This window comes from Cyprinodon variegatus, unplaced genomic scaffold (assembly GCF_000732505.1).
Source record: "Cyprinodon variegatus isolate N-32 unplaced genomic scaffold, C_variegatus-1.0 Scaffold5, whole genome shotgun sequence".
Taxonomy (NCBI): Eukaryota; Metazoa; Chordata; class Actinopteri; order Cyprinodontiformes; family Cyprinodontidae; genus Cyprinodon; species Cyprinodon variegatus.
In genome coordinates, this window is record NW_015150458.1 from 375,081 (window position 1) to 393,438 (window position 18,358).

General features: G+C 36.4%; 3 protein-coding genes across 4 annotated transcripts in view; all 3 read left to right on the top strand.

Moving 5' to 3' along the window:
* LOC107084137 (heterogeneous nuclear ribonucleoprotein C-like) overlaps window positions 1-8,400 on the top strand; it is a 52,487-nt gene extending 44,087 nt beyond the window's left edge. For both annotated transcript variants that reach the window (XM_015373829.1, XM_015373836.1), the window contains 4 exons: window positions 3,977-4,152; window positions 5,521-5,634; window positions 7,473-7,603; window positions 8,146-8,400. In XM_015373829.1, the coding sequence (XP_015229315.1) occupies window positions 3,977-4,152; window positions 5,521-5,634; window positions 7,473-7,603; window positions 8,146-8,184 (460 nt within the window). In that variant the 3' untranslated portion in view covers window positions 8,185-8,400. The remainder of the gene's footprint in view (window positions 1-3,976; window positions 4,153-5,520; window positions 5,635-7,472; window positions 7,604-8,145) is intronic.
* A 2,417-nt stretch (window positions 8,401-10,817) lies between these two features.
* Window positions 10,818-15,151, top strand: LOC107084254 (5-hydroxyisourate hydrolase-like). The gene is made up of 5 exons (XM_015374011.1): window positions 10,818-10,899; window positions 11,584-11,697; window positions 11,891-12,030; window positions 14,188-14,323; window positions 14,889-15,151. Exons 1-5 carry the CDS (start codon window positions 10,846-10,848, stop codon window positions 14,976-14,978), a joined length of 534 nt encoding a protein of 177 aa, XP_015229497.1. The 5' UTR covers window positions 10,818-10,845; the 3' UTR covers window positions 14,979-15,151.
* Window positions 15,152-15,704: 553 nt separating this feature from the next.
* The window catches only part of LOC107084223, a 7,840-nt gene continuing 5,186 nt past the window's right edge, over window positions 15,705-18,358 (top strand). Inside the window, exons 1-2 of the mRNA XM_015373955.1 lie at window positions 15,705-15,873; window positions 16,223-16,263. Of these exons, the coding sequence (XP_015229441.1) occupies window positions 15,802-15,873; window positions 16,223-16,263 (113 nt within the window). The 5' untranslated portion in view covers window positions 15,705-15,801. The remainder of the gene's footprint in view (window positions 15,874-16,222; window positions 16,264-18,358) is intronic.

Here is an 18,358-nt window from a genome sequence, read left to right on the forward strand (position 1 = left end):
AAAAAGAAAATAAATAAATAAACTAAGTAACATTCTCATTGGGAAACATCCTGTTGAAAAGCCTGTCTTTTGTCAGAAAAGTAAATTAGTTAGGGTTGTTGACGAGATAAGTTGATGTAAATGCAGGGATGTCCTGGGAGGAAACGTGTTGAATTAATAAAAAAAAAGTGTTCATATCACATGTTCATGTCAGAAGGGCCCATTCCCCGTTTATTCTTAAATTTGATTTGGAATCTCAAAAATTTAAAGTTTAACAAGGAACAGACTGCCCTGGTTAACCATTAAGGAATTCACAAGATTGTATTGTCAAAGCAGTGTTCTTTAAAAATTATTTTAAAAAATAGGCAGAAATATCTTACAATAAGCATTTGTATTGTATTCAGATAATGCAGTAATTTGTACAAGAGATAAAGAGTTAAGAAGCATAGTTAACTCTGTTTTAATTTTATTTTCTCCCATAATAATCCAAAGTTTCATTGCATCCAATACTCTAAATTTTGTTTAAATGCTTCTTATTGTTTGTTGTCTTTTTTTTCACTTGAAACATAAAAGAATATCAAGTGATGCAATTTTTGTCAATTAATTATTACAATTATTATTAAATCATTTTAATATTAGAGCAAACAACCCTAGAGGGAATAATTGAAGGATTCCCTTCAGGTTTTTAATTTCTACTTGCTTATTGTTAAATGTCCTAAAATTGTGGGTTAGCAGTTAAAACAAAGCATTTTGCACTGCAAGCTCAGCGCACAGAAAGACAAGGGGGTGAGTGTTTCTATATAATCTGTCATTTACTAAAATTGCTCTTGGGCTGTCCTAAATCTCTACAGGCCTAAACTGTAACTGCTGTGATCAGCACATCTGAATAACAGTAAACAATCACATCACATACAGATATAAACACACAAACAGGCAAAGGCTTAATGATCAACTCTTTTCACCAGTTTTTGTAATTTATTTTTTGAACAATTACTGCTCAGATGCTTAGATTACTTAGCTTTTTTATGTAGCTTTCTCTGTTTTGGTTTTCCTTCCTTCGCTCTCTTTGTCAGGAGGAACACTCACCACTGATTTTCAATTTGTTTTTACCACAGTGCCTGATTATTCTCTCTGCTGTTGGCTAACTCTACAGACAGCTTTGTTTGTGTGTGTTAGGTGGCGTGTCTTACTATGTGTGTGTGTGTGCAGGACATAAATTAACTATTCATGTGTATATGCATGTCCCTCTAGGTTTGAATCTGTGAAGTCTATGTGTGCATTTATGTCTGTTAGTTGTAAACATCACTTGATGAGAAAAATTTGTGTTTTGGACGACTGTCCTGTTGTTCAAACACAAAAGTAAAATGTCTTTCAGTGCACTGATAACGGCTCTAGCTGACAAAGCTGCTTTCCATGTGGGGTCTAATCCACAGAGACAAACACTCTTACACACACATACGCCCACACACGTTTCTGTAATCCTCACTCGTCTGCTTTCTCTCATTGTCTGAGCTTCCTTTCTCCGGGATGACACTTCAAAGCCGCGGTGACATCACGTTTTGTATCTGCCCCTGCAAACTGCTCAAAAAAATACTTTAAACCCCAAAAGTCTTTGGTCTCAATGTCTCCCTTTGCGGATGGTGCTCAAAGCCTGTAAGCTCTCGCACTTATGGTGTCCTAATGCACTTCATCCACATGTGACGTTCTGTTCTTCACGGCTAAAGGAGAGGTGCAGGGAACAAAGTGCCTGCATAGATGTTGTTGCCAGGCTTTCAGTGTCTTGGAAAACAAAACAACACAGAAGTAAGATTTCAGCTGTGCAACTCAATGACGACTCAATTGGTATATCTACCATCTTAATTTGAGCTCCCACAATGGATGTTCACCCTGCTTCTAATTGATACCCAGATCTATTTCCAATACTGAATTGTTCTATTTTCCTTTTTTGTCACACTTGAATAATTGAAGTCATTACATGCAGAAACTATCATGTTAAATGCCTAGATACATATTTAAAGCCAATAGAGTTTAAGTTTCAATTTGCCACCTAGGATCCAATCTCATCACTATTTGGCCATCATGGTGTTCAAAATATTATAATGGGATAAGCACATCTCTGCTGCCTGAACATGTGAGCTCAGAAAATAGAGTAAATCCTTGATACATTCTGCAGCGTGCTTGAAAGATCACATGTGCAGCCGCTACAAATGGAGTTGAATGCCTGATCTAGCTTCCAGCCATCATCTCCTTGAAAGCGTAAAAGCATTTTTTTAAATCATAGTTGGTACAAAAAACTCTTCCATGGAAGTTTTATCTAGTGTCTATACTATCCAAACGGGCTCCCAATACCAAGTTAGGCCAGTAAACCTAATATATTTTCAGAGTGTTGGTTCAGGTTTGGATGTAGGCTGCATCTTAAAACTGTTTTGATGATTTTGTGCTCCCAAGAAACCCTGTTTCTTTTGGGGTGACAGGATATATATGGATCCTCATTCAGGCTATAAACACATGGAAAAGTTGAATTTTATCTCTTATATTTAGACACAAGAAAAACCAAAAGTGGTAGATTAAAATTCAACGGTTCAGGGCATTTTGATCAACTTCAGAAAGTAGTGTATGAACGTCAAATTTGCTCTGAAAGTGTGTTTTACAACAAGTTTTAGTTTTACATAAAGGCCTCATCGATCTTATTAAAAGCTTATATATTTGGATTCTGTCATTCATCTGAACAAATGTGATCAAATGAAATGCTGGAATTCTAAACATTTATTTATCTGTGTTTATTGCAAAGCTTTTTATCTGCTGACCAACGTTTTTTTTTTTTTTTCAAGGTAGGGGATAGTGAAGGGTATAATTTAATCTTGTTGCTGGTTTCAATTGGTCAGTGGGTCATCAGTGCTGTGGGTTTTCTTTTACTTGTTTATTTACTTTAAACCACAGCCATATTTCTCATTTTACTGAAACAGCTATGCACCAAGTGCCATTTCTGTAACCACAATAGGGGTTGACTGTGATACACCCGCTGTCTGCAGCACTACCAGCCTGGCGGGGAGATATTGATTGGCCCTGACAGAACCAATTACATTCAGTGACAGATAGAGACATGGAGCGGTCCGTAGAGAGAAGGCCAGTGCTAGAGGGAAACACTTTCACTCTCTTATTCTGGATAGAAAAAAAAAAAAAAAAAAAAAAAACAACCCAAATTCTGTGTTTAGATGTATATTATCTTTTATACATCTACAGTCTGTGTATTTTTTTCTGAAGACAGTAGGAACAGAATCTATACTATTTGATGTTGGAGCTGAATATTAACCGTTTAAAAGATTAACTATTTTCAACCTGCTAAAATATATAAAATATTCATCTTATTTTATACATACAACTCACCCAAACCTGTCAATAAATATGATATATTTTACATCTTACAGTAATTTTGCTGCAACCAGTTAGTTTGTTTTTCATAGAATAAGGACTGAGCATAGAGTAAGACTGTTGATTATCCATAAATTCAAGTAGGGAGTTCGTCGCTTTACAACATTGCTTTTGTTTCTAGAAACTTGTTTGCAATGATATACATTTTTAAGAAGAATTAAGAATTTTGAAATGAAATAATTTTAGATTTATTTGATTCATGCAAGGAAGAGTGTTCTTTGGTGTTCTCTGGTGTTCTTTATATTTATGAGTATTTTGCTTTAAAATCTTTTCACTGACTACACAGTCGTTCTCTCGGTTCTACCTTCCAATTAGAGCTGAACTGGCCTATTGTGTTTTCAGTTGTACCCTCTCTGATCTGGGTCACCTGCCATTTTAAAAGGTTAGTCATTATATGCAGAGCTTAGTCATTTTCTTCTCTTGGTTTTTTCCATCTTGCTTGGTTTAGACAATGTCAAGAGTTTCCAGAGATTGTCAAGAGATTGATTTGATGCAGTCACAATTAAACATAAGTTTTCTTTTTCAAAAACTTTTTCTGTCTTTATTATTTTCAATTTTTTTGCAGGGCATGTGATTACCAGCGTGTGCCAGCCTCAATCTCTCCTCTCCCTTTGGGACCAAGTGGGGCCAAGAGATCCCGTTACTCCTCCCATTCCTACTCCAGCAGGCACAGACGCAGTCGAGACAGAACCCACTCTAAAAGCTCCAAAGCCCAGTCCACAAGTTCAAACACAGCCAAGTGTGAGTGGTATGAATGAGTTGAGGCTGATATATTTAAACTATTCAAAACGTTTAAAAAAAAAATACAATTACTTCGATTATAACTCTGACAAAGGCATTGTATTACCAAAATAGGTAGCTTTGGTTTATTGTTTTCTGTCCTTCCTCAAAATCTAAAATATATAATTTGAAGAGCAAAAAACTAAGTGTATGCCTCCTTTAATAAAAGCAAACAAGGTAAGGCAGCCTAAAAAAGAGTGATTCCACATTCTCTAACAAAAAAAATCTAAGGACCATAATAAAACAGAATTTAAGACAAGAGACAAATACAATGAATATGCTGACATGAAAATAAAAATAGAAATGATAAAATGCAGATGAAAAAATAAGACACCAGAAAAGGAAAGAGTTATAATAATAATATTTAAACACTATAGAAAACAAAAGAAAGATCCTAGTTTAAATGAGCCAACCCTTCCTGGACATTTGGGGAAGTTGGTTGCAGAGATGATGCACTAAAAAGCAAAATTCAGCTTCCATTTTAGTTGAGGGTTTGTGAAATCACAGTAAATTGGCCTTTAGTGGTTCAACATATATGTTTTAATACTCTATGATGGGACCATAATAATTGGATCATGTAGAAAATAAATGCAGATGGTTCAGTAATGGAGCCATGAGGAACACCGCAGTCAGATTAATAGCTACCAAAAGAGAGCAAGTAGTGTCAGCTAATCAATAGACCCATACCATCAGACAAGCATGTAGAGTCTCAATAAAAGTGACCATAGAACAGTTCCCAGGGGAACTCATTCCATGTTTTATGCAAATGGGTCAAATTCAGTCAAGTTCTAGAGGCCTGGCCACATTTTCTATGAATTCACATGTTAGAAAGAACGGTCTGAAGGGCAGCATAAAGCATGTCAAATGCTTATCATATAAGCTGTACCTGTTGTTTTCCAGTTTTGAAGGAGATCTCAGTCTGTAGTACATTAGTTCTCAAAGCAAGTCAACACCCCCCTCATTAGGGACAGAAAAGACCATGTAGATCAAACTGATAGGAGTTTGATCTACACAAAAAAGAGGTTAGGAGAGGAATAAAGGAGGTAGAGATTATGGATCAAGTTTGTGACTGATACCTGAACATGTCGTACCTACACAATGTTTACACCCCAAAAAGTAAAAGGCAGCTTACCTTCTTCTAGCACTGTCAACATATTGCTGCAAAGTGTGTAGTTTTCCAGATACCCTCAAACTTTGCCTCTAAATAAGCTTATCTTTGCTGAATTTAGTAGCAGTGTTCACTTACTGGCCGGACCGTAACTAACTGAAAGGTACTTTAGGTTCTTTTTATCTCTGTGTAACCTGTTTCCCTTTCCCTATGTCTTACAGTGGGGATGGAGGAGCTACAGGTGATTAAAAAGGAGCTGACTCTGATAAAGACACAGATCGATGGACTCCTTGAAAGTCTTGACAGGATGGACACACAGAGGGATGACCAGAAAGGTGAGGTACTCACTCAGAACGACAGTGGAGGCACACGATCAAATGATAGATAATCTACTGGTGCATCAAAGTCCTTTTAAAATGGACTCAGTGCAATCTACCCTACTTTCAGATTAATTCTAGTCTAGATATTTCAGGCATCAGTCCAAATAATAGTGATTTAGAAATGGTGCTTTAGGGGAAAAGGAGGATGGGAATGTGATGCATGAATTGAGCCACTTCTCTTTCAAATTATAAATAGGTGACTTTCATTATCCACTAAGGATATGCTTCAAGTTGAATTCACATTGGTTTAGTGGCACAGTCATTTTGCGCAATAAAAGTAATATTAAAATGAAACAATGAGTGCAGCATCTAATACACTGCATAGATTCTGCTGCCATCATGTGGAAACTTCCTGCAAGTAAAATATGAGCGCCTTGCAAAAACATTTTTTCACATCGTCTAAACTACATTTGCATGTAATACAATTTAGTTTTAGAGGTTTTTTTTGTTTTGTTTTTTTTTGCTTTAGGTGTTTTTTATATGAGCAGCAATAGAAAAGCTGCTAAGAAATCAAATTTAGAGCAGGGTTAGGTTATAAACATCTGTTTAATCCATTTTCCAAAACATGGAAAGACAGTCTGAGATATACCATGGCATTGTTATCCATCTAAACAGTCAAATAAGGCAAGGAGAGCACTGATTAGGGAAGCAGTTAAGAGTTATTTCATAATTTTGGAGGAGCTGCAGACATCCACAGCTCAAATGGGAAAATTATTTTTATCAGACAGCTATTTGTAGTGCATTTAAAAGATCTAGGCAAATCTGTTCAAGAGAGGATAAAACCATTGGAAATGCTGTTTGATGAAAAGCATGAAGGAGACACTGCAAACATGTTGGAAAAAGACCAAAGTGTAAGTATAGCCCATATCCAAAACAATGTGTGAGTTGAAAAACTATCATCACGCATACCAGACAGCATATCCCTGTGGTGAAAAGGGTTTTATTGAATAATGACATTCAATTAAGGGAGTGGATGGTGCTAACTAAGGCTAATTATGAAAGACAACATTGTAAAAGTAAAAAAAAAAAAGACTGGGAGAAGGTTCATTAACATCAGGACAGTGGCACCAAGAATACAACCTGGGCTACAGTGGTTTGGTTCAGCATGACATGTTGGAGTGGTCCAGTCCAAGTTTGGACAAAAATTGTTTTAATATAAAACCTGAAAACCGACGTATAGCCACTTTTCTTTCAATCTGACTGAAATTTAGGTATTTTGAAAAGAAGATTGGGCCAAAAATGTACGTTTCTGGACTGAAAAAACTGATAGAGAGACGCCCCAATCGTCTGAGTGTAATAATCATTAAGATAAGAGCAGATAACAGAATAATGGGCTGCATACAAGGTCATGCCACACTTTTTTTCATAATAATGAAAAATATAAGGACTTGGAGGCTCGTTCCTGAGAGCTCCATGGACTTATGTTTAACAAAACCTCTTTTGACAGACCGAAAATTTATGTCACAGCATCCCAATATAAAGAAGTATTTTTGTTTCCTGTTTGGAGCAATCTAAGCCTTCTGTGGGTTGCACCTACCCTGAAAGACCTTAATGGATTGATAGCTCTGATCCTTTTATTAATTTACCCCATCATCATTCGACTCGTCTGTCTGTCACCATCTAGTCTGGACGTCGTTCACCTCCCTCATCTTGTCACCTTCACTCTGAGGGTCTGTCTTTCATTTCCATAAAAAATAAGGTGGTAGTATTTTGCTTTCTAGACACTGCTACCCCAAATGCTTTATTTCAGCTTCTCATTTCTAGGAGTGTATCTCCTTCTTCCTCTGTTTCAGACTCTCCCCTGAGAGAGGACAGTCCGCTCAGTCTGTCCTATGACGTGACGGCCAGCAGTCCGGAGCATTCCCTTTCTTCCCTTTCCCCACCTAGTTCCCATCATCGGATCAGGGAAAGCCCAGACATGAAGGTGTGATGATGACTATATGTTTTTTAAAATGGGTTATTGTATTGTATTTTATCATTATATAAAAAAAAAAAATTAAAAACACGTTAGAACTGTAAATTAACAGTCATATGTTTATATTACTGTTTTTATATATAGTTTTTTTTTCCTCACTATTTTTCAAGGCTGCACTTTTAAAAAAGATAAAATTGTCCAGTGAGCTGTTTCCAAATGAAATTTCTTTTTGTTTTTACACTTGTGTAAACAAAATGACAAATAAAATCTGTCTAAGTCTAAGTCTAAGACTACAACATGGTGCATTCCTTATTGTTTACAAATATCAGGAATTTCTGTTTGGTTTTTTGGTTTTTATTTCTAAAATTGTCGGTTTAGAATGAGACAGTCCAGTCTGTCTTCTAAAGTTCATATGAACCAAGACTGTGAAATCCGGTTATTTTAATAGAAGGAAATTTTCCTGAGTCATTCTGAGCTGGCAGCTTATAAACCCCCTCCTTGTCTTTCCCCTCCACTTCCCTGTCTCCTTGTCTTCTTTTTGTCTGTCACAGATGAGCAGCCACAGCTTTGACCCCGAGGAGGAGATATGACGGACAAATATGAGGAAAGAGTAAAAGATGGGGGTTAGGTGCCAAACATGGATGAAGAGAACCGTAAACCTTCAAGTTAATGCCCACCAACAAAGCCTAACTCACCGCAGGCTGGACATATCAGATCAGATTCCGTATTTATTGTTACCACAGCTGCTTGGTTTAATCTAACCTAGAAACAAGGATGCAACAAAAAAAAAAAAACATGTGAATTAAGATAAGCTTAAGAGAAAGAGGGTGATGCACTGATCCTATCTATAAAGCAGATGTAAATTAAACCTGGAGGCTGAGTGAGAATAACAGCCTCACTTTTTATTCTCAAGACATGGATCAATATGAAAAGCAATTTTTCACACAAATCAGATTTGTTGCAAATGAATTAAGTCTGAACTCTGATCACAATCTTGCTCCTTTGTTTACTTACATATCCCTCATTTTAAAAGAAGACGTTCATTTTCAGCATTAAACGCTAGATACACTGTTTTTTTTTCTTTGTTTTTAACAATTGTGGAAAGAGAAAATACAACCAGGCTGAATAGAGGTCATGTTGGAACAACAAAACATATGAATATATGAATAAATCTGGGTGGATGCTCAGGGTCACAGATCTGCTCGAATGTCCCTTCACCCCCATCTCAAGTCTTAAACAGAATCTGAAAGGTTTATTTATTATATTTAATCACAATTCCCCTGTATTTAGCTCCAGCTTTCATTACTTTGCTGAAGTAAATGATCCCCAGAGCACGATGCTGCCACCACTATGTTCTAGCTTGGAGGGAAGAGGTGTATCCAAATCGATGAGCAGTGTAAGTTTTGCTCCATACATGGTGCTGTGCACAACTTCTGAAGACCACAGGAACTTATATAGAGTTACAAGAGTAAAGGGGATTCAATACACTACTCTGCATGTTTTCAATTTGTGTTGTTTAAAAGGTTTAAAATATCACATTCTTTTTCTGTTTCCTAACAACAGCCTAAAACTCTCAATGAAATACACTAAAAGTTAGTTGCTATAACATGAAAAAATGCGAAAAACTTCACAAATTATAAATACTTTCGCCAGGTGCTGTACTTTCTTTGCACCAGGAGTCCTGGTGAAAGATTAAAGATCCCTCCTGCTACACATTTGGCACGTTAAAACATGTAAAGGCTCTGATCAGTGTGTAATATTGTGTATTATTGTATACTCTGATGTAATTGTTTAGCTCTTGGAACCTAGCTTCATTTAGAAATTCCTGTGTAGTACTTTTTTTAAGGAAAATTATTATGTTATACATAATTGTATAATGCCTCTGTTGTTACATGTTTTGGTTTGCACTATCAGGATAAACCTAGTGGAAATACTTGTTGTTGCTGTGGTGAAAGTATTTTCATATTGACTATATATGCAGCACATTGTGGTGTGTTTTTATCTTGAAAGACTATGAGAGAAATGGAAGAATAAAAAAAATGGTTGATGAAATGATGTCAAGATTCAACAATGATTTTTCTGGTTTTAGACATCATAGCATATAGAAAGGAGGGAAGCTGGGTTTAACTTGTGTCTGTTTGCTCAAATCTCACTTTTCACTCATTCTTTCGGCGGCTTTAGTAAAGAGGAGCCCTGAATATAAAAACACTTCCCTCAGAAACTTTCAATCCATGCAAGTCTTGATTTATCTGTAATCGCACACTAACTGCACAGAGATGTTTGCAAACAGCAGCTTTTTTTTTTCCTCATGGAGCAATTTCTCTGAGCGTTGACTCTAAATATCTGTGTCATTATACATCATCTTGGCACCAAGCGCAGCAGAAACAGATAAGGAACTTGGATGCTATTTTTTAAAATCTGTATGCATTACGGCACCAGCTTCTTTTATCAGAGGCATACGACATCCTGTTGATTTGCTAAACAGACATAACATCTGATTTCTTTAATAAAAATCCTGAGAAAAGGCATCAAGCACTGGCTCTGTTAACGACGGGTACGCCTGAGAGAAATCAGTGAGAGAGAGAAGAACAGATCCATACAGCTGAGATAATAAACTCGCATCAAGCAGCAAAATGACCACGTCTGCTGTAATGGTTTATATTACTCTTTTATTTTCATCAGTTTACATATACTCATTGAAAAATAAATTATTAGGGTTTGTTGAAACCATGTTTTTCAGTTCTAGACACTGTAATAAGGCTTACTTGCTGGCATTGATAGAATCTTAGACAAATCTTTAATATATAATGGCTGCGGTCAATTTTCAGTCACAAGTTTGCATGTTTTGGAACCTAAGACTGGAGTACCCAGAGAAAATCAACCGTTCAAAAAGCTAATCACCAAGCCATGCCTGTTTGAACATGGCTATCTTGACATTAAAGATTTTTTGAAAGGTAAGTTTATTATTTTCATAGATCCAATAAGTCCAACAATAATAAACAGTGAACTTTTACGTCTAATAAATGTTCGAAGAGCTGAATGAAGAGTGTGACCAAAGGAAACGCACAAGAGGTCTACTGTTCACAAAAAAATCTGTTATGTGTCCTGAAAGCCAAACAAAGTGGGACAGTCTGCAGGATGTTACAGGAGAAATGTGTGAAAAGTCTGATTCTGTTTCTCAAACCACAAAATGTAATCAAATTTCATACTTAAGTCCAATGACCCACTTTAGATCTTATTTATAAGTGAACATGAGCACATTCAAGCTGCAGCAACGGGAGAGACACATAACCTCTGAAAGTACGGTAAGCAGGAAGTTTTTATTAGATATATTGTAAATCTTATTTTTCTGTAAAACAAACAAACATATCATCCTTGTTTCATGATTTCTTGATATAGAATTTCTTGATATTTTTTATTTTAAATCTTACAATTTTGAGATAAATGTTTTAACAAGTTCTTTTTTGCTTAAAATAAGCTCTTTTTTGTTACATTTCTATGTAACAACTAAGATACATCATGAACAAGTTTTCAATGAAATTGCTATACAGAAAAAAAAAGTTCAGCTAATTAATGTTTTCTTTCCACAATTTTCAAATTTAACAGAACTAAACTGAAATCTGAACAAAGCCAGGTCATAATAAATAGTCCTATTTGCTAATTGTTATAACAGTTAATTCAGATTTTGCAGAAAATTGTTTATTTGGTTATTTAAATATCCTAAATAAGCAGGTCATGTCCTGTTGGTCGTTACGTGTGAGGTTATTGTTTTTATTTTTCTTTGTATCCTCCTTATTTTTTTTGTCTATTTTTTTGATACTGTTTTATATATTTTTCTTTTTCAGTTTAGGTTTCCAATTTATCCTCCATTTGTTATTTTCCACTCAGGTCAAATAGTCTTTATCACCATTTTTTTTCGGCCTCTGCTGCATTTTGTTTCCTTTGATGAACTGATCTAGTTAGTTTTCTTCCCTACCTCATTTTCAAAGCTGTTGGCTGCTGTCTGTTTCTGGCTGGATTCTCCCATTGCCATGCCTGTTGTACCACGACATACCACCTGTCTCCTGTTCATGCTCCATGTCCTGTTCTACTCAAGCCGAGCTGTAAGGTTTTTGCCTTTCTTTTTTTTTTTTTCCTTCACCTCTGGTTTCTGTCTGCATTTGGGTGCTACTGATATACATGAGATACATACTTGTCTCACACATATCTCACAAATATATATATATATATATATATATTTATGTGAAAGTGAAAAGTAAAAAAGTTAAAGGCAAGCTGTGTTTTCTGTTTCTGTAGATCACAATCATGTCAGGCTCCCCTAGCCCTCTAACCACTCACGTGTTGAACACGGCCCTGGGTGTCCCAGGCTCAAACGTGAACCTCAAGCTTTTTCAACAAGATCCTTCAACCAGTGCCTGGCACTTGATAACCACAGGGTAACTTCTTTTTTTAAAATAGAAAGCTAAGAAAAGGTATTTGCCTCCAGTTATGCATTTTTCAGTTTGCATGTTTCAGATCATCCATCGTTCAACCAAAAAAACAGCAGAAAAACAGACATTTTAAATAATTTCTTTTAAGATAAAATAAGACTTTCCAGACCAATTTCCCTCTAAGGTAAAAGAAACATCCCTTATACTTAAAGGTACAGTGGCGGATGTTCTTTATCTGTGTGGATCATCAAAATAAGTGATCCTCCTAATTGTCAATCGTTCTGGTGATATGTTTACATAAGGCCGTCCTACGTACTCATCCTCATTTTTACTTACCGGTGGTGAGACTGACATAGTGGAAAATTTGCAAATCTTCTTTTGAAAGTAAGCTTGTATCAGCAATGCAAAACAGCAACTTTTAACAGAGCATGCATGAGGAGAAATGGGCTCACGCACACTCTCGCACGAGTTTAATGGGGAGCGGGTGCAGAGTTGTGCAAGGGCATTTTTGTGCAAAGGGCAGGTCTTTTAAAAAATTCGCAAATATCCTCCACCTTTAACACCTGTTTGCACTATCTTTGGCAGCAACAACTGCCACCAAGCTTTTAAAATTACTAGGAAGGAATGTAGATCAACTCATACTTACATAACTGGTTTAACTAAGTGGAGAGTATTCATCCATGATTAACCATTATAAGGTCACACCAATGAATCACAAAGAGATTTAAGTCCTAACTTTGACAAACACATTTCAAAGTAAGTTTGTATAACAAGTGTGCTTAAGCTTATGCTTAAGAGAAACAGACATATGACAGTGACCATGATTCATGGGTTTAATAATTACATGTAATCTAGAACCTGCAGCAGTAAATCAGCCCTTTATCACCACTTTAACACAGCCATGTTTAAAGGAAATGTTTCATGTCTTTTTAGTTTTATGCCAGATGTAACAGAAAACGCATTTTTAATGGATTCAACTTCCTCCTGTAGGTTTCATAAAAATTTCCTGAAACGCCTGGAAGGTGTGGTCAGAAAATGTAGTTTCTCTTATTTCATATATTGATTTTTACATTGTTGATTTATGCTATTTCCTTACTATTTTCACTCAGTCAGTTTCACCTGCAAGGCCACACAATGTTTTGCATACAAGAAATTCTTCTTCCCATAATAAACCAGATTCTTTCTCAAGGTTTATTCATAACAGATTACTGTTTAACCAAAGTCTCTGTAATTTGTTTTGACTCTGACAACTTTACATTATTGTAAGTAAGGGGGAACAAACGCTGCCCAGGATGAACAGTGTTGATTACTGTGCAATAAGGGCCTTATGATGAACTGTTCTCTCTTTGCAAAGATAAAAATTAAGCGCTGACTTAGTGAAATCCATCGATCTCTGTTTATTTAACTGGGGTGAATAGTTGAATACTTTTTTCCCACTACAAAGGTTAATCACCATTTTATGTTTACTCAATTTATGTGGCTTGCTAGAGTCCAAAGCTTTAGAAATGAACCTATTATTTGTATTTATTTTGCTTTTAGTATGAAAAGGATGTGTTAAATTTGAAATTTTTAAATATTATTCATGTTATTAGACAGGTTTTTATCTAATGAAGCTCTTGGTTTTAGAAATCTGACAGTATTCAGAATATCTTGCCATCAAGATGAAATGTCGCAAGATTTGCGAATTCACTAGGTCCACAAAATACTGTGTGGAATTCAAATTGAAGTAGACAGATCAATCTGGCTTAAGCCAGGTTAGCATTCAGGTCAGGCTGAAGCTATAATGAATCTGAGCATTTCCAAAACATTTGACCAAATGCGGCAACACTTGAAAGTCATCTCAAATTGTGCTGCCTCTTCATGTGCTCTATTCGCACTCTATTCGCAGAATCTGTCAGCTATTCAGTAGCCTAATATTTTTACGCTTTCAATCCATTAACAATGAAGAGAGGGAAAATTTATTTACAAAGCATATTGGTTCGAATATGTTCTATCCCTAAATAAAAGACATCAGTTATTGTGTTCATTTTGAATTTTTTGTGACGATCTGAAACAGTGCCTTCAAAAACTGAAGAAATATTTAAGGAAAATCTCCAAACCTCAAATTATACTACTTTTTTTTTTTTTGTTCTTGAATCCGAAAAACATATGCTTTCTCAACAGGACAACAAATAAGGATGGGCGATGTCCAGGGCTGATCACACAGCAGCAGTTCAAATCTGGTGTGTACAAATTGCATTTTGAGACCAGTCAGTACTGGGCCAGTATGGGACAGGCATCCTTCTATCCCTATGTGGAGGTAAGGAAAGGCCAATCATATTTTTTTCAAATGCATTTCTGAGATGTTTATAGTTTTGTTGGTAGCAAAGAAATGCCAGTAATTTAGTGAATAACATCCCATGCTTCTAAATAGTCACAACTGTCACAACTACAGAGCAATGAAATCAACCCTCTGCATTAAACCCATTCCCTTGGGGAGCAGTGGGCTGCCATCATGGGGCGCCCAGGGAGCAGTCTTAAGTGTATTTTGCTAAGGGAGCCAGAGTGACAGTCTGTGGGAGTGGGGCTCAAACTCAGAACCTCAGGATTCAATCCCCTAACCACTAGGCCAAAATGACCCAAGGTGTTTGGTAGACGAATGTAATAAGATTAGCCAACTACATAACTATTTCAATCTGGAAGTAGAAACTCTAACCATAAAGAAAATAAGGACTTTCTGTTTAATTCAAGCTCTTGTTGCTTTATTATTGTTGGTACATAAGAACATTTTCATTCTCTTTGACATTGTTTATCTTTTGATGGCACTTTAGATTAACAAATGTATTTATTCATGTATTAATTTATTTGTCTTCATCTGTTTTTAGATTGTTTTCACTGTGACTGACCCGGACCAGATGTACCATGTCCCTTTGCTGCTGAGTCGTTTCTCCTACAGCACCTATAGAGGGAGCTAGAGAGCCACTATCGAGACCTATATCACTGCTTTAAGAGCGACTATTCCAGATGTATTTGTTTATCTTGCTTAAACAAAGTCTGTAAAAATAAAATTCAAATGTTTCTCAAACAGATTAAACGGTATGATGAAGTATTGTAATCGAGCGAATGATGATCTGAATAAAGCATTTGAAAGTATTTAAATGAAAGTATTCTTTTTTGCATGTAGAATATCTAATTTCTATTTTATTACGTCGGAGTAATATTTACAATTAAGGAGCATGAAAACACAAAAAACTATTCAGGTTTATAGCAATAGGTCTCTACCTTAAAGTTTAGCAATAAAATACCAAAGTAGTATGAGTGTTTTACTGTATAATTATGTGAATCGTTGTAAATGTATTTTTTGTTAACCTTACCAAAAAGCGTAAAAACCCCACTTTAGAACAGGCGCTATTATTTCTTTTCAAACGCTCTAATTGAGATAAATCAGCCAGGTAAAATGGTTTAAAATTGGGCTCTAGCATATTAATTATATTATGATATTATGGCTTTGTTTCTTAGGTAAACTGTCTATTCGCTTTGTTTAATATCAAACAGGAACCACACGTATTTCTGTTTCATTGCTGAGTCTAATGTATTAACCTAATTAATTAGGTTTGAAGTCGCTCTTCTTTGTAACGCTCTGTGCTCCATTACTTTGGCCTGACTGCTCGATAAATAGTTTCTGTTGTTGATTACGTTCCTGGATTTGGGCAGCTTGTTGCCTACCCAAAGAAATATGAAATAGCATGATATTCTCCTTCATGTTTTATTTGTAGGCCTTCATTTATATAAACAACTATGACAGAGGAATTAGAATTACAGGCGGTAAGAAAGCAGCAAGCAGCGGAGGAACAGGAGACACAGCGCGGGGTGAGCCTCTCTATAGGGATGTCATTTATTGAAACGCATTAAAAACACTAATTAGGCTCTTTTTAACTATTTATATTGTTATTAAGGAATAATAATGCAGATCGTAATAATAATAATAAGGCTACGAACACAACTAACCCGATATTATTATAATTGTATTTTAATTTGATTATAATTTCATTGTTTCCAGCCCTAGTTATATATATATATATATATATATATATATATATATATATATATATATATATATATATGTGTGTGTGTGTGTGTGTGTGTGTGTGTGTGTGTGTGTGTGTGTGTGTGTGTGTGTGTGTGTGTGTGTTGATTTCTGACGTATCCCTCTTTTCAGGGTCCTTCAAACAATCACCAAGATGAGAAACCAAAACAAAGGTAAGATGTAGCCTAACTGAACTGGTCTAAAGGTCAAATGTTATAAAAACACAACAAAGACTAGCTTATCTGAATGTAGGACCCAGAAGTTGAGGCGAGACAGAACGTGTGAAGTTTCAAAATGTTTATTTACAAACACCAAACACGGAGCTGTGGATCTATCACAGGGGCTCTGGTTAGGGAGAGAAACACAGGTAAGTGACCAAGATAATCTGACGGAAGGTGATTATCTGTGTGAGTCACTTACCTGGTTAAACAGTTCAGTCCATCCTCTGGAGTGAGGCGGGATCCATCTGATGGACTGCCTGCGAAAGCGGCGGGAGCCGCCCAGATTTCCCAGTTTGCAGCAGCCTAAGTGAACAGGTAGGAGTCTGAGACAGGTCAAGGAAACAGTTCAGAACAGGACGGTTCTGAATCCAGGAGTCCGTAGCCCCATCAGGGGTTCCGATCTTAACCGGAACAGACAGTTTCAGGATTCCAAGACTCCAATAAAGAGTTCAGGCAGAAATGTTTAGATGCAAAAAGGCAGGCTCAGTAGTTGAGAGGCAGAACAAAAACACGACATAAGGAAAACCACATTAAACTAGTTCCCTCCACTTAGCCAAAACAGAAACAAGGCACGCTCAGTGGATAAGAGCCAGGAAAATGATCAGGAAACACTAAGACTAGACTAAAAACCCTCTCTAACCACTGGCCTCCGAGAACAAGCACATGAACTATGGAAATTAACCATGAACTCCAACTAAAACTCAAACAAATAAACTTGATAATCTGGACCTGATAGCTGGACCAAGTCATATATTAAGCAGTAGGAGCAGGTGGATGAGATGAGTGATAATTATGATGTTGCACCGATGCCTTTTTTGGCCCCAATACCGATACCTGGCTGAGCATTATTGGCCGATACCGATACCATACCGATACCATCTGTTTGAAATTGATGTGTGTGTATATATGAAGAACTGCATACTACTTGGATGTAAAATAGTTGCCATCATGTCTTTGTCAAGCTGCTGCCCACCTTTGTGAAGCAGGAAAAAGACTAATACAAAGTGAATCCAGTAGATCTTTTTTATTGCCTACCTGGAATGGGTGACAATGGTTGAATCAACTTTTGGCTCTCAAAATGGTATCTGTGCCCTATTTGTTGGTACTCACAGATACCGATGCCACCATTTTAGTGCTGGATTGGGGTTAGGCATGTGAGTGAAATGAACAATTAGGTCAGCTATCCTGGATCATGGATGAATGCTTCTAACTGTAGTAATCATGTATTTGGTTTTTCTTACCTAGATATTGCTTTAGTGGAAATAAGCTCTCCTGACTTTTGAAGACAGCATAACTTTGTTTTTTTGTTTTTTATTGCTTTTGTTTTTCCTGTTTAGTTTTTCCTGTTTTTTGCACTGATGTTGTGACTTTTGCAAATTTCCACAATTTAGTAGTTTTACCTATTTAAATTAACTGTAGATTTTCCAAGTTTGAACATATATATACATGCACCCCAAGAAATATTAAGTCACACCTATTTTTGCAAACTGAACCTCGACCACAATCTAAGAACACTTTAACAACTACAAAATTTGGTGGTGGTAGCAGTGTCATGCTGTTTTAACGTTCAATTCCATTCAATTCAGTTTATTTATATAGCGCCAATTCATAAAACATGTCATCTCAAGGCACTTTACAGTTCACCAGATCATACAGTCAAATTGATACAAAGTTTTCTATCCAAGGAAAACCAGTTGATTGCATCGACTCATTGACTCGGATGCAATCCCTCACACTAAGCCTGCTTGTAGCGAGAGTGGAGAGGAAAATCTCCCTTTTAACAGGAAGAAACCTCCAGCTGAACCAGGCTCAGTGTGAGCGGCCACTCTAACTATAAGCTTTATCAAAAAGGAAAGTTTTAAGCCTAGCCTTAAAAGTAGACAGGGTGTCTGCCTCACGGACTAAAACTGATAGTTGGTTCCACAGGAGAGGAGCCTGATAACTAAAAGATCTGCCTCCCATTCTACTTTTACAAATCCTAGGAAGGACTAGTAAACCTGCAGATTGAGAGTGAAGTGCTCTGTTAGGAACATAAGGAACAATCAGA

What these genes read in the sequence shown, in the direction of transcription:
- LOC107084254 (XM_015374011.1), top strand. Translation starts at nt 10,846, where the DNA reads ATGAGCACATTCAAGCTGCAGCAACGGGAGAGACACATAACCTCTGAA. An exon ending in ACATAACCTCTGAAAGTACG is followed by an intron (nt 10,900 to 11,583) that starts GTAAGCAGGAAG and finishes TCATTTTCAAAG; the next exon opens with CTGTTGGCTGCTGTCTGTTT. An exon ending in TGTTCTACTCAAGCCGAGCT is followed by an intron (nt 11,698 to 11,890) that starts GTAAGGTTTTTG and finishes CTGTTTCTGTAG; the next exon opens with ATCACAATCATGTCAGGCTC.